At 42.9% G+C, this 27,042-nt stretch overlaps 2 protein-coding genes across 4 annotated transcripts in view; one reads left to right on the forward strand and one right to left on the reverse strand.

The window, feature by feature from the left end:
• The first annotated feature begins 482 nt into the window (after nt 1-482).
• Nucleotides 483-27,042, forward strand: part of stk11 (serine/threonine kinase 11) — a 29,045-nt gene continuing 2,485 nt past the window's right edge. The window contains exons 1-11 of one of the 3 annotated variants that reach the window (XM_032532181.1): nt 484-681; nt 1,506-2,464; nt 9,206-9,289; nt 9,497-9,586; nt 9,862-9,994; nt 10,234-10,370; nt 11,888-12,015; nt 13,295-13,352; nt 13,514-13,707; nt 17,596-17,841; nt 18,625-19,095. In XM_032532181.1, coding sequence (XP_032388072.1) covers nt 2,181-2,464; nt 9,206-9,289; nt 9,497-9,586; nt 9,862-9,994; nt 10,234-10,370; nt 11,888-12,015; nt 13,295-13,352; nt 13,514-13,707; nt 17,596-17,804 — 1,317 coding nt within the window. In that variant the 5' untranslated portion in view covers nt 484-681; nt 1,506-2,180 and the 3' untranslated portion in view covers nt 17,805-17,841; nt 18,625-19,095. Of the gene's footprint in view, nt 682-1,505; nt 2,465-9,205; nt 9,290-9,496; nt 9,587-9,861; nt 9,995-10,233; nt 10,371-11,887; nt 12,016-13,294; nt 13,353-13,513; nt 13,708-17,595; nt 17,848-18,624; nt 19,096-27,042 lie in introns of those variants that run through there. The other 2 variants (XM_032532183.1, XM_032532182.1) reach the window with 2 other exon arrangements.
• Nucleotides 20,891-27,042, reverse strand: part of cbarpa (CACN subunit beta associated regulatory protein a) — a 13,821-nt gene continuing 7,669 nt past the window's right edge. The window contains exons 4-11 of the mRNA XM_032532166.1: nt 26,361-26,506; nt 26,193-26,254; nt 25,916-26,078; nt 25,652-25,832; nt 24,997-25,140; nt 24,113-24,311; nt 23,753-23,954; nt 20,891-23,677 (exon numbers count right to left, since the gene is read on the reverse strand). Of these exons, the coding sequence (XP_032388057.1) occupies nt 21,835-23,677; nt 23,753-23,954; nt 24,113-24,311; nt 24,997-25,140; nt 25,652-25,832; nt 25,916-26,078; nt 26,193-26,254; nt 26,361-26,506 (2,940 nt within the window). The 3' untranslated portion in view covers nt 20,891-21,834. The remainder of the gene's footprint in view (nt 23,678-23,752; nt 23,955-24,112; nt 24,312-24,996; nt 25,141-25,651; nt 25,833-25,915; nt 26,079-26,192; nt 26,255-26,360; nt 26,507-27,042) is intronic.

Below are 27,042 nucleotides of genomic sequence, written 5' to 3' on the forward strand. Positions count from 1 at the left end.
CAAACTGTTTTGACTGAAACTTAATCCAAAATAGAATAAATGTACAATCTTAAAAGATACAGAAACTCATCAAATCCTAACCTTTGAGAATCGTAGACATTTTTTCTTGTAGAATAATATATCAAAACGGTTGCTAACAATTTTCTGTAAATTGATGACTTTACGGAAGAGTTGCAGCCCCGGAGCTACTGGACAGTACAGTTGAAAGTAGGGTGGGGTTAAGGGAAGAAAAGTATGAAACCACCTCAAATAAATGCATTTTATCTTAATTTGAGTGTTAATTATAATTAGTGTTCATTACAAATAAACACCCTGTTGACGAAGTACTGCAGTTAAGAAGTACGGTGTGTACCATACCTATGGGATTAGACAACTTGATTTAGTCTAAAAGAATGAGTGAATTACATTTTTAACTAGTTATAGTCAACACTGGTTGACATTCTCGTTTCTCCTTAATTTGGGGGAGGAACGAACTTTGATTTGACGTATTAACGTGATGTGACGCATGTATGGGCTGTCAGTGCGAGTCGCGGGGGGAGGTAAACAAGATGGCGACAACCTGAGTAGCAAGAGTAACGCGAAGAGTCCGCAAATTTAACTGATAGACCCAAGTGAAATTTCCGCTTCACTCAGGAAGGACACAGACGAAATAAAACCCCAAAACGGCAACAAGATTCAAAGGTGAGACCCCGCACCAGCTTGTTAGCTTGTACAGTAGCTACATAGCAAGCTAGCCATTTACATTGTAATCTGAACGGCTTGCTAGGCACCGCAACTCCGGTTAGCTTGCGTTTGTATCTGGTTTGTTTCTCCGTTGAAGGGGCTGGTTTGGCTACTGAAGCTTACTTTAGTTTTGCTATTAGGTGAGCCTAATACAATACAGTCTGAGAACTATTCCCTTCTGCTAAATTGCCGCTTCTTCACCGGCAAATCAGGTGAAGTTGGCTAACGCTAATCTTAACGTCAGGCAAAGTTGGCTAATGCTAGCTTGCGCTGCATAACCACTGTTGGCTACAGTTGTGTGACGACGTTTCGGTTATTCTCCCCAAGTAAACCTCAGCCACATTAAATTAAATGCCGTTGCTTTTAAGCCGACTTAGGAGGTAAAACCTGCCATGCTAGCAAATGTTTATGGCGTTATATCAATGAACCACAAAGTAAGAGTCTATGTTGGCAGGCTAGTTCATTCAAGCAAACGTGTTATGTTAGCTTACAGCTAGCTAATAGTTAACACTTTTTTATTTCAACTGAACGACAAAAGTTTCAAATGTAGCTAACTCACACACGACTTGAATTAAAGCGGGGTGCTAAATATGTACTTAAATAATACATTATAATATTTCGTGGCTGGTGTGAACCTCACAGCAGAATGGAAACCCAGTAAGGTTAACCGGTCAAGTGTTGTGATGTCTGGACAGTGTTTACCAAAGTGGGCTAGCTTAGTTTATACACGAGCGAAAGCTATATTTGTATTTCAATGATATTTAAAACATCCTTGTTTTCAGGCACCATGCGGTAGGAACAGTGGTGGCATGGAGGACACCTGAGGACGGCTGGACATATTGGATGGCTCAGTCGACCTCCATGAGCTGGGCTCATACCAGAGATTGGGCTGATACTGCTGCATGCGTTTGGCTGTAGATCTGTGCCTGGATCTAGTCCAGCTGTACACACTTGTTTATCCTGAGGAAACCCATGCTGTGAAGCATGGGCCTTTGACAGAAATGCTGTGCTGCATAGCCTTGAAGGAGGACTGGTCGCTTCTACCTAAGGCTGTATGGTATTAAATTCATATAAACGTTATTTAGACGAAAGCAGAAAAGAATAACATTCTAGAATCATAATTCTCTTATTTCTGTTCAACTGCACATGTAGTTCAAAATGCATCGTATACTGCACTAACTTGGCACTGGACCCAACAGATTCTTCTCTTCTGTTTGCACCTCCTTAATGTTTACAAATTGGGATTGATCCCCCACCTCCTCCCTAAACTCTCAGGCCTGATTATTCTGTCACCTGTGTTCAGTATTTTGTAATTCATCTGTATTCCATCTTGTGGAATTAAAACGTTCGGCTCCGTGCCGAAAGGTTACAAGTGGATTACTCGACAGCAGCAAACATAGCTATTTGCGAACGTTTTTGCACAAGAGGCTTAAGTTGTGGCTACCAATCTATCAGTCATGAGTACCGGCGAGCTGCATCATCTTAACTATCTAAATGAAAATGAACTGATGGAGATGGATACTTTCATTCACCGCATTGACTCTACAGAGGTAATCTACCAGCCACGAAGGAAGAGGGCAAAGTTGATCGGAAAGTACTTGATGGGGGATCTGCTAGGGGAGGGATCTTATGGGAAAGTGAAAGAGATGCTGGACTCAGAGACTCTTTGTCGCAGGGCTGTCAAAATACTAAAGAAGAAGAAGCTGAGGAGGATTCCCAATGGAGAAGCCAATGTGAAAAAGTGAGTGTTTTCAGATTTGTCAACCTGCTTTTTTTTTTTTACCCTTTCTCTGCACTCTGACAGTGTCATAACAACATCGTTACTGACGCCTCAGCTGTAATGTGATTTATGTAAGCTAATGTGAAGGGTCTTTGCAGTTAGGGGTAGTCAGTTTTCCTGAGATACAGTAGCATTGACTTGACTGTAATGCTTGATCTTAATGAGTTACTTCATTTGAATAATCCCCACTGAAATTTAATGAAGACAGTCAACTAAGTCTCTTATGACTCTGACACAATGATAGGGCCGTTCATGCCTGTCCCACTTTGTTACATTCAAATATTTCACTTGAAATTTCTACTACTTTAGTTTTAGTCAAAATTCCCAGATAATACTGTTTTGATGATTTACTTCACTTTCTACAAGAAGCGTTTTTTCTCATTTAACTTGCCAAACTTGTCAAATGCATTTCATGTCATTTCACACACTTTTTAAGAATAAGTTACTAGGGCTGTATCCGGATATTTGTTTGATGGGTATGTATTCAATTTTTCCATTGGGATTCAAATATTCTTTTCTTTTTTCTTCTCTTTTTTTTACTGCGGTGTTTTGTCAGTATTAAGCCGCTAGCTGCTGGCTAATTTATGCAGCGCTACGTCATCCATCTCAGCCAAGAACGGAGAAATGTTGCTTTACAAGCAAGCAGTCTGATGTGTGTAGAGGTCTCTATGGTTATACTGTAGCTGCCTGGTGTCGTTATCAGGCGATTTGATAAAGGTAAACATAGTACGACCGTTCACAACGCTAATTCATTAGACAGGTAAAAATGCAGGTATTTCCATGTATTTGCCTGCAGCAAAAAGTTAAGACCTACTCAACTTTTAGGGGAAAACAACCAATATCACCCTGCGGTGGACAATCATGTAACTGGAGATCAGACCTGTCTGTCCACATCGTGGCATGAGAGTCCCATTACTGTAACCAGGAAACCTCACTGCCTCTATTGCTGCAACAAACGTTTTAAACACTATGAAGGTAAAGAACAAAACACAAACACTGAAATGCCAAGGAGTGTGTGTAGACAATAGGGGAATGTGTCCTGCAACAACAAAGCAAAGTTGCTTCAGCTCGCGCTTCCTCTCATTTCTTTATTTTTGTTGCCTTCACATGCAGTCTGAAATTTTGACCCACCGCTGCCTCCAAAGCTTTGAATATCTTCGGCATGGTATTAGTATGCAGAACAGCCCTTTTTACATGCCATTTCTTCTTTAACCTTTTCTGGTTGAAGATTAGGTCATTGTTAAGTAGTTTATTCATAAGCAATGATCTGCTTCACCTGTAACCACACCAAACAGTGATGTGAAGTTAGTCTGCACACTCTAAATACACTTCTGCATCAGTGTGAGAACTTAAGTCATTAGAGGCCAAGAAATATACCTTGTACCTAAAACAGGTTAACAAAATGATTTAACTCAGAAAATATCCTTACTTTAAACACTCATGGCAGCAGATGTCAGTCAGTCAGTACTCAATTCATACCTATTCATACAAATTAGATTATTTGTAGGGTTAAGTACTGACTAGCTAGGTATGAAACTAGTGTGACAACATGTACAAAGTCTTAGTTTTACACACAAACATGGAGCTGTGCCTTCGTTTAAATGTTCAACACTCTCTTACATTACTCTGTCCTTGTTTAGGAATAGTCTTGGCCTGAGGGTAAAAGCTTCTGAGCCTTGCAGTGCTGGCCTGGTGTATCCTGGTGTATACCTTATACCTGACCTAAAAGAAAGAAAAGGCTCATCCCTGGGTGCTTTGGATCTGTAATGATTCTCTTAGACTTTTAGCTTGGTGTAAATATCCTCTAGTCAGGGTAGAGCATGGCCTAATTGTATTATTGTACGTTCAGCCGATCAAACCACTCTTTTCCGGGTCTTTCGGTCCTATTCGGGGCTGTTTCCGTACCAGGCAGTGATGTTCCCCGTCAAGACGCACTCAATGATGCAGGAGTAGAAATTCCTCAGCATTTGAGTGGATGCCTGAAATTTTTCCTCAGGCTACTAAAGTGAAGTATCTGCAAGGTCAAGCCCAGAGTGATGCGAACACTAAGGTACATGAAGCTGTCCACTCTCTCCCTTGAAGACCCGTTGATATTAAGGGGGGGAGGGCATAGTTTCACCCCTGCTTCTTCCCAAAGTCCACTATCTTCTCTTTAATCTCGCTGACGTTCGTGAGTAGGTTGTTTAATCCCAGGTCCTTGAGCTTTTGTGACAAACCTAGAGGAAACTATGGTGTTAAATGCATGAACCTGTGGCCAATGAACAGCAACCTCATGTATTTTCTTTTTCAGGTAAGATAGGGTGGTGTGGAGGATATGGGCTACGGCAAACTGTAATGGGTCCACTATGTTCGGTAGTAAGAAGAAGGTGTAATCATCGAGCAGTCATTCAAAGCATTTCATCACCACAGAGGTGAGAAGCCTAGAGATGGTGGACTTCTTAAAGCTCGTGGTTGTGATAGACTGAGTCAGTGATAGGTTGAATATCATAGTGAACATCGGCGCTAGTTGGACAGTACACAGTTTGGCTACCCACCCACTGATACCATCAGGTCCTGCTCCTTTCCTTGATTCCATGTTTGAAAGCCCTCCTGATGCCTTTCTCAGAAAGGGCAATAGTAGCGAGAGGTGCACCCACCCAGCCATTTACCTCTTCTTCACAAACACCACAGGCAAGAAATGTGGTTTCTGTAATCAAGGTGAAGGAATAAGAGAAACTTGGTTAACACATCTAGATCTAGTTTATTTTTATTTATGTTTTTTTAGAGAATGTTCTATTTGTTCCCGGCTCTGTCTATCTTCTCTTTCTAAATGCCTCTGCGATATGGCTGTCATGTCTACATATTCAAACTTTTCTTCTGCATCCCCTGTTTCCTGATGAGTATCAGAAGGTTTAATCACACAACAGTTTATTAAATATTAATCCAGTCTTTCGCTGTGGGCCTCTGCTAATTATAGAAGCAGCTTTATAAAACTGTCAAAATGAGTTCACACAGAGAGAAAGAAGAGCTGTCAGAACGGCAGCTCAATTTTGTCGGCATTGAAGTCGCTTCTATTTATCATGTATCCAGACTAACTTTACTGAAGTCTATCCCAGAATATTGTGTTAACCATTCTTAGATCAGCAACGTAAAGTTAAGAAATACCAAATTTTCCCTTTTTCCTTGGTCTCCAGTTTGTTTGGACTGAAAGCAGCCTGTCAGTAGCTCAACGGTAACAGCTGCAGTTGTCCATCAGTGTCTACATTGGATCCCTTCATCCATAGTATTCTTTTTCACTGAGAAGTGTTTTTAGAGCACTAACAACCCAATCCACCATTTGTTAACAAGCTGAAAAATAGACTTGAAGCCTAAAGTGACACTAATTTAAAGTGTGTGGCATGCAAGCTGTTATGTGGGTGTATGCCAAGTGTTGCATATAACTAAAGAGTTTATCTTTCTGGAGATGGATAACTGATAAGTTTAGCGGTTGAAAGAAATTGACCATAGATTAGAAAAAGAAGGCCACTAAGAGGCTTAAAGCTAGGTTTATGATAGCTGCTGTGTTCTTGGCGTGAGGTGCGCAAGCCATAAAATTACATCACAACAATTGTTGTTTCTGGTGCGGAGGCTCGGCAAGTTGTCGCTGCACTTCTGAGTTTTTGTCATTTTTGAAAGTCAATCTAATTATGAGAGTAGATGTTTTGCGGTACATCAATGTGGATCATAGATGTGTTTACTGTTGCCTTGCAGCCTGCTTTACGGCCACTCTCCTTCTCTACTACTGCTTGCTTATTCAGATTATTTTGTTTGTGCGCCCTCTGGTGTTTCAGAGAACACTGCAACAAACAATGCGCTAAGCATAAATGTCTCCGTGCAGGCTCATAGCTGTAAACATAGAGGCTTCAATGAAGAGAAGGAGGTGCATTGGAGCGCTTTAAAACCCATTTATACGGTCTGTTTAAAAGTCACAGAAGAAAGTAGGAGTGTTTGTGACACAGTCGGCTTGTAAAATTGAATAAGAATCGAAGTAAGTTAAAATAATTATTTATAAATTAAATCGTGAACAGGGATAATCGAGATCGCGATTTTATAACGATGAATCGTGCAGGCCTATGTAAGAGGGTGAATATTGGGCATTATACTTTTGGATGGAAGCTACTTATATTAAGAAAACGGATCCCACTCCAATATTTTCTTACTCTTGTCATATAATGGTACCGTATACCTTGTATCATCCTGAAGTCCCAAATATTTCTAATACACTAAAAAAAAATTAACTTCCTCTGGGTGACAAGGTGGTTAGTCTAGAGCATTGTTCTTGCTTTTCTTGTTTTTAAAGGTGTGTTTTTTAATTTTTTTAATTCTGGCTTTATTTATATGTTTTGGACAAAGCTGCAGTCTTAGCTCTGTAGACCACAGTAGTCAGTCTTACTTGGTGGACGCCTTGTGGTTTCCAGTCGGAGAAAGCCAGACGTTCAAGCCTGTAAAGGCCTGTTTGTGTGTGGATGCCGTAGTAGCACCCCCCCCACCCACCTACAGCCTTGGTTTAGCATTCCTGTCTGCCAAACACTTCCTGCTTTTACAGGGTGACTATGGGAATAGGCATGCTCATACTGGCATTTATTGAGCAATGCAACTCCTGTTTCTACGGCAACACCCCGAATGCCATGCCTTAGTTTGGAATGACAGGAGCACACTCGGACACACATGCATTCCCTAAACTAGACACAGAATCTAAACCAGCACAGTGTAGACACAGATTTTGATCATTTTAATTTTGCTGCTTTGTGCCAGAGTAGCTGCCGTATCGCTGAGTGCTGAAATCGTTTCAGCTCTGCAGCCTATAGGCCTTGAACACACAGGTCCGTCGACACACACTGGAACTTGGAGACTGCAGATGGGCTGCAGCAATCACTGTGCCTTAGTGACACCCCGCCTCTGTTTTATGATTTGTTTAATGGAATCAAAAAGTGATGCAGCTTGGCTTGCTACATTACAAACATCTCATCGGCACTTGCTATTCAGCTGCATAGCAGAGATGTATAGCTTTAAATTATACTATTCATTATTCCTTACCATATTTTAATCATAATTCTGTTTTTATGTATGCATGAGTCAGCTGTGTCTTTTATTTTTTTTACCCAGGCAGTGATGCAGCAGTAACTGCTTGTGTGTGTCTGTGTGCGAGCGCGAGGCTGACTAGGCCCAGAATATCCATTTGTCAGTAGTAAGATTGTGTATAAGGCAGAGGGCTGACACAGCTCATGAACAGCAGCGTGACTGATAAGGGACAAGTAAGCTCCAATGTGTTGGTTGTGAGATCGTGTCAAAGTAAAAAAAAAAAAAAGAAAAGACCGATGCGACCTCAGCACTGTAAAATTGGTCTTTTGGCAGAGGCCCGCTCCCTTTTTATTTAATTTTAATTTATGCTGTTTATTGATCCCCAGTGGGGAAATTACAATTTACACTCTGTTTTGTTAGTAATCGCTACACAAAGGCCTGAAATACACACATGCTCATGCACAAATGGAGAGATGTCAGAGTGAGTGAGCTGCTGGACCAGCACCCTGAGCGGTTGGGGGGGGGGGGGTTAAGATGCCTTGCTCAAGAGCACCCGGCAGTGCCCAGGAGGTGAAGTGGTATCTCTCCAGCTACCAATCCATACTCTGTACTTTGGTCCATGCTGGGACTGACCCTCCGGTTCACAGCCCAACTCCCCACGGGCCGAGCTACTGCCCCCCACCCCATTTATCCGCTTTGACTTGTCATTGCGTGACACATCAAATGTGCTTTGAGGAGGGTTGGGGCCGACATACTTATATAAGAATAAAGAGTTTTACAACGTTAATATGTTCATTGAGACCACAAATGTTTTGTTTAATTTTTTTCCCAAAGGCGTTGATGTGTTTAGAAGTTGGTAACATTAGGGTTTCGCCACACTACATTTGCTGGATTAAACGTTAATACGAACAATGTTGCGGAGAGACAAATTGGATCCAAATCTAATCACCAAATTCTCTTCCCTGATTGTTAAGCAACATTTTAGTATTTCCTCTGTGCATAGATGTGGGTGGTATGTCTTGGGAAGTCTGATTTGTACTTTATGCTCTTCCTATCCAGATCCATATTAATTAGTGTCCCCACTCACAGCTCTCTGATGAATGTTGAGTCTCCTGGGGGTTTTGTCATGCTTGTGATTTAAACCGCTTCTGTCTGGGTAGCAAAGTGAACTGTCAGGTTATCTGTCTTAATGAGACTAGTGTAAATGACTGCTCCAGCTGCACTCTGACAATATCAAGTCTTACAGTATCATTCATCCACTTGTGTTTTCTTTAAATCACCTTTTAGAAAAGGCCCACGTGTGTTTGTACTCTTAATTTAATGGTTATACAAATGTAGTTTGTTACAAAATGTATTTCAATTTCATATAAAAGAAAAAAAAAATGACAGCCACTGTTACTGTATCATGAAAAATGAGATTCTGTTCAACAGAGCTCAAATCAACAGCTTAATAGAAATGCCAGAACTGTAATAAAACCAATAATATGTGTGCTCTTGGTATACCTAGCCATATTAGTGTGGTTGTGCTGATGTATGGCAAATGGCCTTTAATTCTACATTCTCAGCAGATATGGGCCAATATTAGAATATATAACACTCCCTGTACATTTGCTTGAATCATCTTTTGCATGTTTTTGTTCTTGTGTCCACTGCCATTTATAGGGAGATTCAGCTGCTAAGAAGACTCCAACACAAGAATGTGATTCAGTTGGTGGATGTGCTCTACAATGAAGAGAAGCAGAAAATATATCCTTGCGTTGTGAATGAGTGTGCATATGAGTGGATTTTTAATATTTAATGGTTTTAAATGTTAGACCTTAATGTTACAGTTCAGGAGGGCTGTTTCTAAATGCCTACATATTACCATGTGTGACCTATTAGCTATATAATGGGCTAACGTTATTAAAGGATCTATTTGTTTGGTTTGGTAAATCCCCTTGACTCCTGACTTACGTATATGGTGATGGAGTATTGCGTTTGTGGGATGCAAGAAATGCTGGACAGCGTCCCAGAGAAAAGGTTTCCAGTATTTCAAGCTCACGGGTAAGTGTCTTTCCCTCCCCTCTCCCCCTCTTTCCCTCAGTCTCTCTTCTATATTTAGATTAACCCTCTCTGCAGCCATTGGTCCAGGCCTAAGTTTAGATCCAAGACTGCAGGGCCTCTACTGTTAAAATAACTGACCATAGATTGTGTGAATATGTGGTCACTGCTGGAAAGCCACGTTTGAAATGCCATTTTTTTTCTTCTTTTAGTATGTAACATTATCCTCAACTCCTCTTTTAAATTGTGTACATCAACTCCTCTGTTTCTTTTTTCAGGTATTTTTGCCAGCTCTTAGATGGCCTTGAATATTTGCACAGCCAGGGAATAGTTCACAAAGACATTAAACCAGGGAATCTGCTGCTGACCACAGACGGGGCACTTAAAATCTCAGACCTGGGAGTAGCAGAGGTGAGCTTGGGATGCAACGTAGGGTTTACCATCCAGGGGAAACTTCTTTTTTTTCTTTTCACCACCAGATTTCAGCTAATCAAACATCTATGAATTCCTATATCTTCCTTTCCACACATTCCACTTGTAAAAGTGATCATTTTGGTGGTGTTGAGTAAGAAGTTATTTGTGGTTATAGATGTAAAGAAACACTTACTTACTCCAGTTCTCTCTAATATGGTTCACTCTATATTTTTCAGGCCCTTCACCCATTTGCAGAAGATGATACATGTCGCACCAGTCAAGGCTCTCCAGCCTTCCAGCCCCCAGAGATTGCCAACGGACTGGACACCTTTTCAGGGTTTAAAGTGGACATTTGGTCTGCTGGAGTAACACTGTGAGTAGTCAGAGCCTCAAGTTCTCATAGAATGCTTTAAATATTACAGCATTTTAAAGGCCCAATTATAGACCGAAGATTTGCTAAGTTGTCTTAATATCTGACAAAAGGAGATATTAATTGCTTGTGGTACTTAATTGATTATAATGGGGGAAAAATGCTTGTTCTTCCTTCGTAAGCGCAGTTTATGCTTCTGCGTTAAATCTACGACGTGGCTAGGTACGTGGAGACACTGCTCGTATGCGGTAGCCTGACGAGCACCTCTCGAAAAATGTAACTGCACGTTGCTTGGCCGTGGCTTGGTAGTGTTGCATTTCCCGCTACTCGTTTCCTGGTTCTCCTTCTCCACAAACAACATGAATTTATGGAGAGGGTTAATTTCTCCTGCTGCAGATTTCCCACCGTATTTAGAAAGCACAGGGGAGCCACTTTGTTTCTCTCGCTATGACTCTAGACCCGGTACTCGTTCCGAAGCTAATTGTCGTCGCTCTGTCACTCGCTCTACCACACGCCCCCCAACGCACACACATACCATCCTTGTTATTGTTTTAAAGAGATCGACGTACACACAAACGCACACGCTTAGTATAAACTTCATGCCACTAACATATGGCTACAGCTAAAGCTGTCCGTGAAGCCTCCGCAGGACCATAAACCAGGCTTTATGGAGCTTAAAGGGCTCAGAAATAAGGGAACAACACAAAATTTATAACTTTGGTCTTGGGTTTTTCTGGTTGTACTGCAATGTTTCAAACACGTTAGAAGGAGGCGAACAAGATGAGCAGCTGACAGATAGCGAGTGAAGGAGCGGGTGGCCCTGATGAGAGATTTTGCCGCCTCCATAACAGCAGGCGGCGCTAATCTGTATTGTCGCCCAAAAAATAAAAACCGGCACCTGATTGGCTTCTTCGGAATTTTTGGCGCCCACAGGAGAGAAATACTTTGCGTGCTCACTGGACAATACGATTTGTTGCTAGTTGCTTTTGTGAAGAAAAAAAGAGGGTCTGAAAAGTTGCTTTATCTAGCAACACTGTTTTCATGGAGATAGACTCTTTGTTCAGATTGGAGGAGCTGTGTATGCAGAGTGACAGAGACGGAGGAGAGCAGGGAAAGGAAATGCAGCTGAACGAATGCGTGTTTTAAAATAGCGTTAACATTTTTTTTCATAATAACGATATGTAATGTGTGCTGGCCGTTGTTGATTGTGTGGCGCACTGCCACTAGTGTGGGAAACACTGTAAAGGTGTGCTTAAAGCAGTCACAGTGTGGTAACTCTTCCTCTGAGACATTCACAAACCGCTTTCTATATAAACAGGATAAATAGGTTTGGACTTATTTTAACAACTGAATTTAATTGTTACAAATTAAATGTTATTACAGAGGGAATGAGTACAGAAAAAGATACCGCCGGTTACAAGTATCGGATCAAATGTAAATAGTTCCCAACCCTAATTGTGAGTAAACTATTAACAGTAACCCGTTTATGACACACTTACAGTACTTGTTGACTCTTTCAGATACAACATTACAACGAGTCTGTATCCGTTTGAGGGGGACAACATCTATAAGCTATTTGAGAACATAGGAAAAGGAGACTACACGGTTCCCGAGGAGTGTGGACCCCTCCTGTCCGACCTGCTGCAAGGTGAGTGTAGAGCTAAATGTTTTTAATAAAAGGCCAAATTTTATATTGATCCAGAGTTTGTTACTCTGGTTACAAATGTATGCCTTAGTGGATGAGTCATAGGTCAGCATTGGATTAATCCATTGACTGTTGTATTTTGGTCAGAGCAGTAGGTGACTGTCGTGCATCATCAGGCAAAGTCATACATTTATTTTAACAATGGTGGTTTGCTCTTAGTACATTTTTGATGATTACAAAATGCAAGTTTGTCAATTGGAAGTAGAACTCTGAGTTGGAATTGGTCGAATATGTTGTGAGAGCAGCAATAAATCACAAAAAAAAGAGTCCCAGTCGTTTGCACTGTGATCTTTTCTGCATGTGTCCAGTAGGTGGTGCTGTGACATTGCAAGTCACTGTGACTTTTCAGCATAGGAGGCTTCCTCCAGATTGTAGAAATCCCTCTAGCTGTTGACGTAGTTCCCATTGAATTTGGAGCCAGCAGCAGAATACTAAACATATTCTAGTCAGGCTTGTCTCGCAGACCCAAGATTATGTTTTCACAGACTAATGAAATAATAAGCTGAATGCCTAGTATTGTAGCTTGTTATCCATCTTATTTTACTGTACTTGTTGTATCATGGAGGGACTTTGTGCAAAGCCTAAACCGTGAATTGATGAAAAAAAAAACAGCCACATTCTAGTGCTGCTATATCTCACCAATCCTCCGTCTCCCATTTTGTGTGAGCGTTTGACGTCTGAGTGTGTGATGACGCAGCACCTGGGAGATAAGTCAGTCTCTCCATAATTACATGGTCTAAAATAAGCCCAGTGCCACAAAAGGTGTCCTTCAGCAGTCACAGCACTACTATTGGAACTCTGCATGCTGCCCCTCTTTGCATGCTGGGAGACAATTACATTAGGTGTGGATAGGCACTGCATCACTGCTGCCTTATCACACTGACGTACTGCCTTTCCCACAGATTCAGCCCACATTATGATAATTGAGGGGGAAAAAATCTTCATTACTTGGAACAGCTGTTAAGATACTGATATTGATTTTTCCTTATTGTACCTCATTGAATCCTTAAACTTTGCAGGATGCCTTGACACACTGATTGAGATTATTGTGAGCTTTAATTAATGTTCCTTGAATAAGTTTACCATCTGTCTGCGGTTATGTCACCCCTCACTGCTGCAGCCTCGTACCACTTTATGTTGAAAACCTAACAGAAAGATGACGTGAGTGGAGAAATTGTTTAGTGTTGTGATTGAATTTGTCTTTGTAATGTTTGTTTTTCAGGAATGCTTGAGTACGACCCTGCAAAGAGGTTTTCCATACAAAATATAAGGCAACACAAGTGAGTGATTAAGTATATTGCAAAAATTGCAAAAGATATGTACAAATCTTTAAAAAAAAGGAAATATATGTGACTCCTGGCCTAGAGTAAGTGCTTAGAAAACCTATTTGGAGACTTATTGTAATTTACATGTGCATTTTCTCCCTGCCTCTCCTTTCTAGCTGGGTACGTAAGAAACACCCTCCGTCTGAGCCCCCTGTGCCCATCCCTGCCAACGCAGAAAGCAGGGACCCTTGGCGGAGTATGACAGTGGTGCCCTATCTGGAGGATCTGCACGGCTACACGGAGGAGGACGATGACGAGCTCTACGATGGAGAGGATGAGATCATATATACTCAGGACTTCACAGTGCCAGGTAAGTGTGAGCTCAGACAATTCTTAAAGTTGCACCCAAGATGGATATAAATATCTTTTATATTTAAGTAATGTCTTTCTATACTAATCCTGATAATCAAACTGAATTAACATTTCACTTAATTCATTCAGCCTGACATTGTGTTCATGTTAGCCAATTGTTTTGTTGGAAGGATGGAGTTATTGTTTTGTGACATATGCCCATACCTTTTTCAGTTGCGACATAAGCTGCAGTAGCGGTTTCCACAATCAGTTAACTTAACATTTTCCACATTGATCAAAGAATTGTCAATTCAAATATTTATTATTTCTGTACATGAACTTAATCACTACAGCTGTGTTGATGTCTCATCCTCATGAATGTATGTAGATAGCTGGCTACATGTACAGTATGTAGGAAGATGATGTCCACAATCTTAATCCCACCTACTAAGCTCTGATTGGTTGACTGTTTACCTATACAAAAATGATTTAACAAGGCTTAGATGTGCATAGCAGAGGGGGAAAAAGTACTAAAATATTGTACTCAAGTAAAAGTACCAATACTTTTGATGAAATATTACTCAAGTACAAGTAAAAATACCTATCTGAAAAATTACTCAAGTAAAAGTAATAAGTAGTTAATTTAAAATATACTTTAAATAAAAGTTACTTATTTACATTCAAAAAACTGTAAAACTGGGCCGGGGTATCTCTCCCATGTAATAAAAATAGATCAAGGGGTCATATATCAAAACTATTTTGTTTTTAATTAAAGATCTATACAAATGTATACACATGTAATAACAAAACACATGTCACACATGACATTTCATGTTAAATCCTCTCCAAAATAAACCGAGCTCTCCTTCTACCATTCACACTGCTGATACATTTGACTAATGTTCACAGCCCCCCCTAGCAGCCTGCTTCTACACACCTAAGTAGCCCGGATGAGCTAATTGGATGTATTCATTTAGCCAGTGTCATATGTTCTCCTATGGGTTGCTAGTGCTAGACAAAAATTAGCAATGCCACAAAACATGTTGTTTTGCGCCTGGTAGGCAGCCTAAATGCTGATAATTTGTCACTGTAGTGCAGGGGCCATCAACTACATGTTTCCAAGGGCCAGAATGTTTCTAAGCCGGACTTTCAAATAAAGAAAAGAAAATGAATGTATACCTAGTATGCCTATTCTTGTTCTTTTTTTTTTTTCTTTTTTTTTTAACATGGATTAGTAGTGCGCAAACTCGAAAAAAAACACATGGAAACCCCATAATGATAACTGGCTAGAAAAAGATCTCAGACTAGGAAGACATTCACTGAGGAGTGATGGATGAAGTCTGTGAAAAATTACTGAAACATGGTTGTAGTATGCAGCGTCCTGATTGGTGGAAAATGTAAATGGGCTGTTCTTCTATCGCTTTTCTAGTCTCAGCGAGTACTCCAAAGCGCTTTTACATAGTACAGGAACCATTTACACGCATTTATACACTTTGACCGAGGCTGCCGTATAAGGTGACACCTCATCAGATTAACACTCGCATACATTTACACATGGCGGGGCATCGAGGGCAACTCAGGGTTCAGTGTCTTGCCCAAGGACTCTTTGACATGGAACCACCAACCTTCCGATTGGCAGGTCACCGCTCTACCACTGAGCCACAGCCACCCCTCTCAAAATGTCACTGTCAAAGAGGCTGAAGCGAAAAGTTGACGTGGAAAGCCCATCTTTAATGACAAATGGACTGATAAGCAGGCTATGTATTTGTCATTTATGTCTCATTTGCAATAAAACAATGCTGTTGCAAACCAATACAACCAGGGCCCTCATCGAGAATGAAGAAGGCGAATGTAACATTGTCGTCCACGTGCATATTAAGTAGCCATGCATATGTTTTTGGCGGAGAAGGTAGTTTGTTTAGCCAGCGGTAAAGTTTATAAGAATTTACTGTAAAGAATCCCAGCATGTGACTAAAGATGCAAATATGGGGGGTGCTCTACCTGTGTAATGTTAACTGCTGTAAATGCTGAATACCAGAATGCATTTGATGGCTGCAGTAGAGGTCCCTGGCGTGATTTATTTTTATTTTTAATTTTTTTTCCTTTTAGGTTTTTCGTTAGTCAAAGTTTACTCAGTAAGGGAATGGGATTTGTAATATAGCAAAATACAATACTTCACTCAAAACATAATCAAGTAATTACATAATCATAAGAAGTAAGATAATCGATCATTTGAAATGACCGATTTCTCAAAACTACTTGAAAAATACACAGCACAACTACTCAATACAGTAACGTGAGTAAATGTATTTAATTACTTTCCACCTCTGGTGCATAGATACGTTGTCAAATAATTCATTTACTTTTAGAACATACTGAAATTAATAGATAATAGCATATTTATATTTGATTTAATGTGTTCCCCAACTTCTTTGGTCTTTTCCCTCCAGAAATCAGATCCTATGTGTTGCTAGGCAACAACGGGTGATAATGAATGCAGTAGTCAGTGTTGAGTATCTAGAAGTGGTGCCCCACATAAAAACTAATTAGTGCTGCAGAATGTGAATGAAGTGAGCTAAAAATAGTCCTGTTCAAATGGTTTTGTACAGAATGTTGTTTTTTTTTTTTATATGAATGGTTTTTGAGGGTTCACTCCCACACATGATGAGCACTGTTTCATAGGATGTTTCATAAAAATGAAATGTGTATGGTGAAGTAAGCAACCGCATGACCTGATGTTTCTCTTAAGCAGTAGCTACAGCTCCCCACATCAAAATCTAGTAGCCGGTACCGATTTCACCAAAATTACCCGACACTCGATACCGCAGTCGATACCGCGATGTGTAGCAGGAAGAAAAAAACATTGTAAAAAACGCAATAGTGGCAACTATGGATGTCATGATACCAGGGACATGTTGCTCTTCTTTCAGTTGTTCTTTAGTTTGAACTTTCTTTTACTGTTTGATGTGGAGTGGAGGGGTTTGAGTGGAGGGGGCAAGGAGTGCGTGATCACATGTAATCTGGAGAAAACGTCTTATGGAGCCCCAGCCTGCTGCTCTGAAGCCTGGCATCATAACACAGCCAGGGTACGGAAACGTCTTTCATGGATTAACCCCAAACTCTCAGAGAGCAAGCATGTTTATTTAGGTCTTTCACTTTCACGTAGAACCGGCCCGGTTTAAGATAACTTGAACTAAGTGGCTAAGGTTAGCCATCGTAGCTAATGTTAGGCTGTGATAATGACAGAGAGAAACAGACTTACTTTTCTGTGGGAGCTCCAGGTGAAGTTGTGAAAGCCTTTGCTGTAAATGTACGTTAAAGCAGTGCACCGACATAAGGCCCTCTGTTTTTCCGTGCTGGTGGGGGTTCTTCTTCTCCAGCATTTAGCGGCAAACTAACACTTGTACTAGTCAGATCCGGTAGAATTGCATCCCCAGGTATCTACACTACTGTAGAAAAAAAGAGTTGTCCGAAGTACCAGTTCTTGTGACATCCCTATCTCACTGCTTTTAATATTGTTACAGTTTACAATTTTTACAGTGTGGGAAGTCATTTAAAGGTTCTCACAGCCCCAGCCACACACACACACACACACACACACACACACACACACACACCTGCATTTAAAATGAACAAGTCACATTAAGGTTGGCACCTATTTTTCACTCAGATGATTTCCTGGTGTTGTAGGTTAGTATTTATCTTGTTTCTCATGGTTATCTGACCTGACATTATGCTGGCGCTGCTGACAAATAAGCTTTTTAAAGGTCCCCTTCTTTAAAAAAAAAAAAAAACAGCAGGTCTGTGGTATGCTTTTACTGCACTTGCTCAGTGAAGCAGTGGTCAAGTCAACACTTGTGTGAAACTATGATGCATTTGTTTTGAGCCTAACGTGCGTGTCTTTTAGGACAAGTGGCTGAAGAAACTCAAGATCAAGAGCACGCAGACCACAGTCCAGCTGTAGCCAAGCCAGTGTGTGTGAACGGGACAGACGGTGGGTCTCTGAACAGCAAGGCCAAAGCCGAACGCCGATCCTCCTCTTCATCTAACCCCTCACGTAAAGGAGTCTCCACAGCCAGCAAGATCCGCAAGCTCTCCACCTGCAAACAGCAATGACCCCCCTCCCCTTCCTCCCTCAGCAGCAACCCACGTGGTGAGTGTGTCGACTGTTAACAAAGCTTGCTTAAGTGCCAAGAGGACACAGTAGACAGATAAAACCGATTAAGATTAACACCTAAGGAGATGAAAAGATAGTAGGGAGGAGATGAAAATGCGTTTGAATCGACGGAGACGTGGAGAGGAGTATCGGTGAAGAGTGGAAGAGATAATTAGGGAGGAGAGAGTGTTGATATTCAGAAAGCAGTGCTCTGACTCACTACCGCTCCCCAGGCAGACTCAGGGGCTGTTTTTTTTTATACAGTCACAAAAACTAGATCTGGACTTGTCCGATCATGGAGCATCACTTTTCTACTCTGTTAGGATTCATCTAGACTATAGCCTCCCAGGGTTTTATCAGTGGCCTTCATTCAGGTGAAGAAGTGGGGCAGATTTCTGCTGTAAGTGTACAGTATACACACACCAATATAACAGGTTGTCCTCTTTCCAGTTACCACCCACATTTTGCTCTTTCAAGCTCTTGCACACACAAACCAGTCATGGTGTGAGGTTGTTTGTCATGAGTGCAGTGCAGAGGAGATGCTGTGCATTAATTTGTTCAGGCAATGACTCATCCTGGTTAAGATAAAGTGGGCTGTGGGATGTGTATCTCTCTCTTTCTCACCCTGTGGATGAGTCTTTCTGTGTTAAAAGCACCACTTGGTACTCATGTGTTGTAAATATCCGATACTTTAAACTAAGGCAAACTTGCTTTTGGACATATTTGATAAACTTGGCCAAACGTCTGTTATACTCTGTCCTCCGTCTCTGTCCCTCTTAGGTTGATCTGTCCCTGTCCTTTTGTGTCCGGATTCCTCTCAGTTGTGAGAGAAACCTGCGGACATTAATGCCCCCCATACCTCCTTGGACCACTGGCCTGCAGAGTCTTTTGAAAACTGAGTGACGGGGAGGAGGACAGCATGAAATGTTCTTTTTGCTCTGAGACTGAGTCACTGGCTGTGAAGATGGTGGTTTTTTCCCCTCATATTTTGGCTCCTTTCAACTGTTGTCATCCAGTTCTTTCAACTAGTCATTTCCCCCTCTCCATCCTGTCATCCTTTTCAGAGGGCCAAGTGTTACACCGGACGTTACAAACACCATCACCCCGGTACCCCACCCATCAACCCCACCTTCTGTTGTTTTTTTTGACTACCTTTGTTTTTACAGAACCCTGATGGCAGTTTTAAGGCACATTGTGATGTGTTTAAAAAAAAAAAAAAAATTAAAGAGAAAAAATAGATAACAAAAGTTATGAATAATTCTATATTTAAATCTATAATGAGAATAATTATGATAATACTCTACTACCACCAACATAAAAAAAACTGCATGCTGTACAGAGCTGGAAGAAAGGGAAAGTGGTTTGTGGACAGACTGAAGCTTTGAGATCCACTGCTGACCTGTTGGGGATTTTTGATTTCCATTTAGTTTTGTTTTTTTCTTCTTCTTTTTTTCCAATGAATATTTTTTAATTATTATTTATATAAAAATATGTCCCAAACAGGCTATTTTGTTGGATGATCCTTTTTGTTTAATTTTGGGTTGAGCATATTTTTTTATTAAGAAATACTACTCAGTGGGTTATGTCCTGTTTTTGTAGTGTTTGTTATTATTTTACCTGTCCTTAACGAGGTTCTACTTTGATAGGAATACTGCACCCGTCTTTCTCGGATGTCTGCAACTAGTTTGTAGTCAGTTCCCTGAACATCAAGAGGGCGATGTCGCTCGGCTGCAGGCGGTGTGGCGTCACCATCGCCCAGTCACCTGTTTTCCATCGGTGCTCTTTGTTGCACTGATCACAGCAGCGGGAGCCCTGCCTCCCCCCCCCCCCCCCCCCCCTTACGCAGCCGGGCCCATCGTCAGCCCCTCGCTGGGAATAGATCAGAGAGCAGGTGAGTCACAACTCAGAGGGAGGGAGGGAGAGAACAGCGCTTCCCACTTCAGCAATGTCAACGCAGAGATTCTCCGTTCAGCAAGACACACCAGGATGAAAAGATGGCTCGCTTAACAGGCTGGAGAACATTTCAACGGTATGACTATGTCAGGATACACTTTGCTTTCTGTTCCTCACACTACATTAGCTTACATTACAACAGCAGAAATTCCCAGGTTGTGGAGTCACTTTTTAGTTTTTCACTTCTTTTTATTTTATTCAGAAAAAAATGTTTGATCCGAAACGAATATGCATCTCAGTTGGTCCCACAAGGTCTAGCCTTTGTCAAGGCTCTGAATTTTCTGCACTACTCATTTTACAATAAAGCAGATGGCTCACCATGAATGAGAATAAAGACATGAGTTCCATAACATACATACATGGACTGTAGCTGAAACCCAGTTGTGACAGGAAAAAGGGACATGCTGTACCTACCCTCGCAGTTTCCCAGGTGACCTTATACAGTATAACGTGCAGCAGGATTCATGTTGAAGAGATTCAATTTGACATGAACAAATAATTGCATTTCACATCCATACTAGCAGAGAGAGCGTGAAACGGCTGCTTGTCAACCTGTGATTTTAACCTAAAAACAGGCTATCCTCAAAGCATTACTGAACAGATAGGGCTGCCAATATTTTCTTTTTTTCTTAATGTCAACAAATGAGCAAAGCCAACAAGGTGATAGTTTGTCTGAGTGCTTTCTCACTTCCCCAGCCAGGCAGTAGTTCTCAGCCCATCATTTTTTTTTTTTACAAGTGGGTGACAAATGTCTGCTTTTATTCTTTTAAATCCTAAATGATTTCTTTGATCAGCTGGTCACTGTGGTTTTAGCAAACACTCCTCCAGTGGGAGTAATTAGTGCATTTTTGGGGGTAATAGTTTCAGCTTTTGTGCATATTTATGATGTATGTGGGATTTATTTAAAAAATAATTGTGGCTGTGTTTGTAGCAATGAACAAAATGTTACAGTAGCAACATGTTTTTCGATATACGCACAACAATGGAGAGGACTACACAATATCGGGCTTCGGCTACATGGGTTATTCTTGACGGTATGATCAAGTATTCATTTTGGTCTTTTCTTTTCATTTGTTGACAATAAGAAATTTCCGACTTATCTTTTAATTGGTAATAAAGTATATCCCATGTCGCTGCTTTTTAGTTTCAACCTCCACTTTCACAACCTCAACTCTGTTACTTAAGCATCATCAGTCAGTCTGCCCCTCCGCAGAGTCCCAGCAGTGATACAAAACCCTTTTGTTGAGCCCACGGAAGCTCCCGGATACAGCCTCTTTAATTATGATGAATAATTGGGACAAATGACTAACAAAATCCTCTAAAAATAAATTAAAAAAATTCTAGATGCACTCTCCACGTCTGCTTATATGGTGTTAAAGAGAGGGCTGCGAGCACTGAAGAACTTAATTTCTTATCTTTTCTTTTTTTAACATGGTCAGTGTTCTTCCTATTGCCAAATACAGAAACCACAAGCTTTCATGGAAACATTTACCCTCGTGGTGATTGAGACAAGAAGGACACTTGAGGAGGATATGGTTTGAAAATGAGAGAAATGGCTGACAGAAACTCCATTATCTTTCTTCCCGTCAAAGTGCTTTTTTGTTTTAAAGTTAAAACTGTACAGTATTCACATACACATTGTTTGGACATACAGTAGCATGCTGAAAAATCACAGTAAAGTCTGAAAATATTTCATTTCTAAAGATGGGTCTATATTTTCAAAGCAATGAAATGAATATATTTGATTTCAAGAATGGTTACCAATAAAAAGGGGGTGTCACATGGCGTCACAGTGGAAATTAAGGTCTAAATGGAAATGCTGGACGAGACAGGCCATCGAGAAAGAAGGGACTTCTGTCCTTTAGATATATCTGTTTTGATGCATGGGTTGGCTATGTTTATGTTGAAATAAATGTAAGGGACACAAAGATTGACCAAGTATCTAGCATATGATGTGTGAAGTTCTATAAACCATTGTGTTTCAGTCTGTCGACTATAGATAGTGGATCTGAAATAAAGCTGCAGATTGTTATTAGGTTATGTGGAATTGAAGCCAGGCGAGGCTGTGTGAGTAAGCACATGATCCGTTCCTGCCTGGCCAAGCTTCTCTGCACTACGTAGGCCGCCGTAGAGCCTCTCTTCCACCGACACGACCAGCTTGTCTGTCAGGCTGCTTTCTGTTAGAATAGCTTGACTGCTGTTGTTGTTTTTGTTGACTCTCGGATCCATGTGGATCATCTGTGTAGTCACAGTGGTCAAAGACTGGCTAGTTGTGCTTTCTGCGTCCTGTTTCGTAGAGGCCCGGCAGCCGTTACCTTCGTCAGTCGACTCTGCGCAACTCTTTGTGGCATCAGTGCCTTCAGAGGTTGTGTCTGCTGTACTTTCCGTGGCGTCCCTTTCAGCTCCTTGCAGATCTTTGTCCTCTGTGCTGTCTTTGGTTGCTTCCTCACAAGCCGCAACCTCGCTGGCTTCTTCGTCCGCAGCGCTCGCAATGCGCGAGAGTGTGCTGTGATACCTGGTGTCCAGAGGGTAACTGGCGCTGTCACCTCTCCGCAGCGGGGTGAACCTCTGCCTCTCTAAAGATGGGGAGTACCTACCCCCGGTTCCAGACCCCGGGTCACTGTATTGCTTGTGTCTCTGCCACTGCTTCCGGAGGTGAACTTTGGATCGGTGCCTGGAGCGCAGCGGAGAATCCTGCTGGTCGAATCGGGGGTCGTGCCGGAGGAACTCGTTGAAAAGAGCGTCTGTCTTCTCATCAATGCTGTAGTCGCGGCGGCGGAGACGGGGTTTGTGAGGACTTGACGGCTGTGGGCTTGGCTTTATCAGCGGAGACATCAGTGGGGATTGTGATTCTGGAGATTTCTGAGGATGAAGGGATTTCAGAAGCTCGTATGGTTCTTGAAGGGTAAGAGACTGGTTGCCAGTTTGAGAGCTCTCCCTTAGTTTCTCCTCTGTGCTGTCTGCCATCTCATCCTCCAGCTCCTCCTGAAACAGCCTGGCCTTGATGCTCTCGCACACTGAGCTTTTTCTCCCAGAGCTGGTGAAGAACAGCCTTCTCTCAGAAGCAGTCTTCACTCTAGGAGCTCCAAAAGTCCCAAAAAGCCTCATTTCCTCCGGGGCCCTGGACGGTGCTTCAATGGAGGCGTAGCCGCTGTCCATCTGGAGGAGCTTACGATTCCCTGGCTCACCCTCTCCTCCAGCTCCACTTCCCACCTCACTGTCTCCACCGGAAACCCCTCTGAGCCCTCCATCCAACATCTCTCCCTCCCCTTCTTCAGGCTCATCGTCCAGGTCTTGGGACAAGCAGCTGTCCAGGCCAGAGCGAGCGCCGGCACCACCGAAAGATGAGACGCTGTCGGCATCGCTGCGGATGGACTCCCGGTCGGTGCTGCTCTGGTCTGAGGAGGCATATTGCTCCAGAGAGGCTCGCAAGCTCCAAATGTCTCTGTACAGGGAGGGAGGAGCCTCCAAACTCTCCTGGCGATTCATGGATGAAAGAGATGAGCCTGAGTCGGCCCTTCGTCTGGCCTCAGCTCCCAACGCCCCCTCATCTCCGTCATCTGCCTCTACCTCACTCGTTTTCCTCACATCTGATGTATTGGTGTCTTTAGTTGTCCTTGTCATGTCTTTAGACCTTTCCTGTACGGCATCTCTTTGTTGTGCCCCAAACGAGTCGTCAACTTCTACCGCTTCTAGCTCGACTCCCGCTGCTTTTGTTCTTATAACTGAACCAAACTTTGATTGTTTTTCTACCCCCGTCCCATTGGCTGTGGCCTCCTCTTGTTTCTGGGAGCGACCATCATTTGATGGCGAACAGAGATCCTCTTTTCTGGCATCGGTGCTGCTACCACCTACCTCCACCGTGGCCTCTACTTTTAACCTGCACAGATGGAGAATGTTTAATAATTCTGGGAATGTCATGGTGCAAGTCATGGGATAATGGGAACGGATTTACCTGCTAAGGAAGACTGAAGACGTGGGTGCAGTGTTGGCGTGGGACAGAGACTCTGCAGAGAGCGACTGTAGCCCACTGGTCTGGATGGGGGACTGTGGGAAAGAGTCCATGACCTCATCTCGGAGAGACAAAGAGTCTTCGCTGTGATCCGTGGTTTCACTTGCTGCTCTCTGTCTCTGGAAGGGCCTTCTCTTGGGAGATCCTGGTAGTAAATCACATAAAAGACAGCTGTCTACTGGATGTTTTTCACCTTTTTTTTTCTTTCAAATTTCTATTATTTTTTTATTCTATTATTTTTTTGCATAGTTAGATCATCCACAAATTTGAGCTTTTTCATTCATTTATGACATTTATCCAAACCTTTGGCATCCAGGCTGGCAGCCCGATGACTGCTGTCAAACTTCCACCTCCTGAAGAAAGGCCCTGCCCCCTCCAGACTGGCATGGCGCCGCAGTTTGGAGAAGAAATGTAGAACTAAAGTCTGGCCCGGAGCATGAGGCAACTCTCCTCTCATCCACCTTTCGCTCTCAGCATCTCCCCTGTCCCCGATAGCCCCAATCTGACAGAAGAAGATGGAGGGAGGAGATGAGACATTAGGGAGGTGTTGAGGCAGACGAGCTGAGATGAATTGCGACGGGCATGGGCAAAGCCCTCAGGGAACAGCAGTTTGTCATATTGTCACTCAGCTGCAGTGATGACTGATGCCACAGTGCATCAGTCGCTTTGAGCCTGTGGCAGCTGCTTTTCACACTCGGTTTCGGTTTCATACAAGCCTCACTGAGCAGTCTATCTGTGCAAATGAATTTCTGGCCAATGAAAATGACTCACAATTTTGCTATGAAATGAAAAAAAAGATTGCTTCTTTTAATCTAAACAAATGTTTCAAGTCGGAACTTAAAACCATGCTAAAAATGTCATGATTTTCCATTTTTCTTGCATGCATTTCTGTGAGTCAGACCCTGAAATGTTGACGAGCATTGGCGACATAGAAACCAGAATGAAAACAGGTTTTGCCTGAGAACAAAAGATCTCAATGAAACGTGTGCAACTTTTAAGTGATAAACAAAACTCTACAGCTACGCTAGCGTGAGGCTGTACTTTGGCACAGCATCACTTTGAGCTGGTCTGGACCAAAGTGTTCCCCCCCAACCAACCAACAGACCAACATTGCCCTCTAAGAGATGTATTGACCTGCATTAAGTATTGCCAATCTTCTAACCATTAACACAGATGGAGAAACTCACTGTCTGGGACCGTGTGTGCTGTACTTTCATGGCCGACGATGCCTGTCTGGTGCTCGGGTCCAGGATGGTAGAGTGGTGTGGGTCTCCAGGAAGACCTCCGCTGAGGCTCTGTCCCACCCAGTTGGGGACTCTTCTCTCAGGGGGCTGGAGGGGAAATCAACGCAGGTTAGAGATCCATCCATCCATCTTCATCCGCTTATCCGGTATCGGGTCGCGGGGGCAGCAGCTCCGTAGGGGACCCCAAACTTCCTTTCCCGAGCCACATCAACCACTCCGACTGGGGGATCCCGAGGCGTTCCCAGCCAGGTTGAGATATAATCTCTCCACCTAGTCCTGGGTCTTCCCCGAGGCCTCCTCCCAGCTGGACGTGCCTGGAACACCTCCCTAGGAGGCGCCCAGGAGGCATCCTTACCAATGCCGAACCACCTCAACTGGCTCCTTTCACCGAAGGAGCAGCGGTCTACTCCGAGCTCCTCTCGGATGACTAAGCTTCTCACCCTATCTCTAGGGAGACGCCAGCCACCCTCCTGAGGAAACCCATTTCGGCCGCTTGTACCCTGGATCTCGTTCTTTCGGTCATGACCCAGCCCAGCCCAGGTTAGAGATGAAAAACGCATTGATTCTGTGAGATAAATCACACCCAGTGTAGAGATACCTGGTAGATGGTGAGGGGCAGTTTGGGAGCTGTTGTCTCGTTGATGTTAACGGTGCTGCTCTCTGTGGAGTCACACTCCATGATGGTGAGGATCTTCAGGTCACAGGGGGCCGGAGGCAGGTGAAGGTGGGTCAGCCGGGCCTTTTTCAGGTGGTGGAAGTCTCCCTCAGTCAGGGTGTACCTGAGATGACGACGAATCATCAAATCTAGTTCCAGCTTATCCAAGTAGCCTAATAATGCCAAAATGACCTTGTGGAACTGTACCTGCGTCCTTTGTCCTGGGTCGTCTTCTCCAGTTCGTAAAGCGCAGATTCATTGAAGGAGACTCTGCGGCCAGTAGACCCAGTGGAGACAAATCGTTCTGTCTCTCCATCGTGACAGCTCGCAGCTGAGAGAGCGTCTGATTCATCCAGATGAATGGTGATCTCTGAGTGACAAAGAGAACAAGGACGAACCGAGGGAGAGAGACAGCGTCAGTGACGAGGAGGGACACAAGGAGACCAGCAGACTTGATGTATGTATGGAAATGCACAGCTCGGACCTTGGGTGGGCTGAGAATCCTCAGCATAAGTGGTGTTTGTCTTCTCAGGGTCATCACTCGCTCTGAAAAGGGGAAAAAGAGCTTTAATCCACTGCTGTCACAATCACGTTGGCTCCTGTAAGCAGGTCTGCTTGTCCCACAGGGTGTCCCTCAGTGGGGCGTACCCACCTGGAGTAGCGTCGTCCACCCATGCAGCAGTGGTGACAGAAGAGGAGCAGCAGGGAGAGCAGGACCAGCGTCCCCCCGGCAAAGACACTCAGCAGCACCAACAGCAGCACATAGTTGTCCGCCTGGCCCGCCGACACAGGCACGTCCTGATCCGGAGCAGCCAAGAGAAGAGGGTAGGTACATTAAGTCAAAAACAATACACGCTGGAGGTACTTGTATTTTACTTCAGTATTTCGGTTTTACATTTACATTTCACATGGAAAAATTGCAATATATAATTACTTCAAAAAATATGGTGGTAATATGTAGCCTACAAATCTAGACGCACCCTAGCGACAGCCAATGTAATCTGCAGCCAGGGTCGTCTAGCAACTCTCCATTGGCTAGCGAGCTGGAAAAATCAAATTCTGGCCCGGCCAATCACATCGTGTATAGAGCCGGTGGGCGGGCCTAACATAAGGAAGGCAGAGTTGCGACGGTTCTGCGTGAATTGCTTGAAAATAAAGAAGATTGTCTTTCAAATCAGCTTTGGCCGTGACTCTGGAAGACTTGGAGTTAAGTTCTGAAGTCCTTCTTAAAAAAGGAAGATGTGTTCAGAGTTAAAGTTTAGTCTATAAACCAGCGGTGCTCTGATTGGTTGGAGCGCTATCCTATTGCGTGCAGAGGGAATTTGAAAGACAAC

This window comes from Etheostoma spectabile, chromosome 12, assembly GCF_008692095.1.
Source record: "Etheostoma spectabile isolate EspeVRDwgs_2016 chromosome 12, UIUC_Espe_1.0, whole genome shotgun sequence".
Classification (NCBI taxonomy): domain Eukaryota; kingdom Metazoa; phylum Chordata; class Actinopteri; order Perciformes; family Percidae; genus Etheostoma; species Etheostoma spectabile.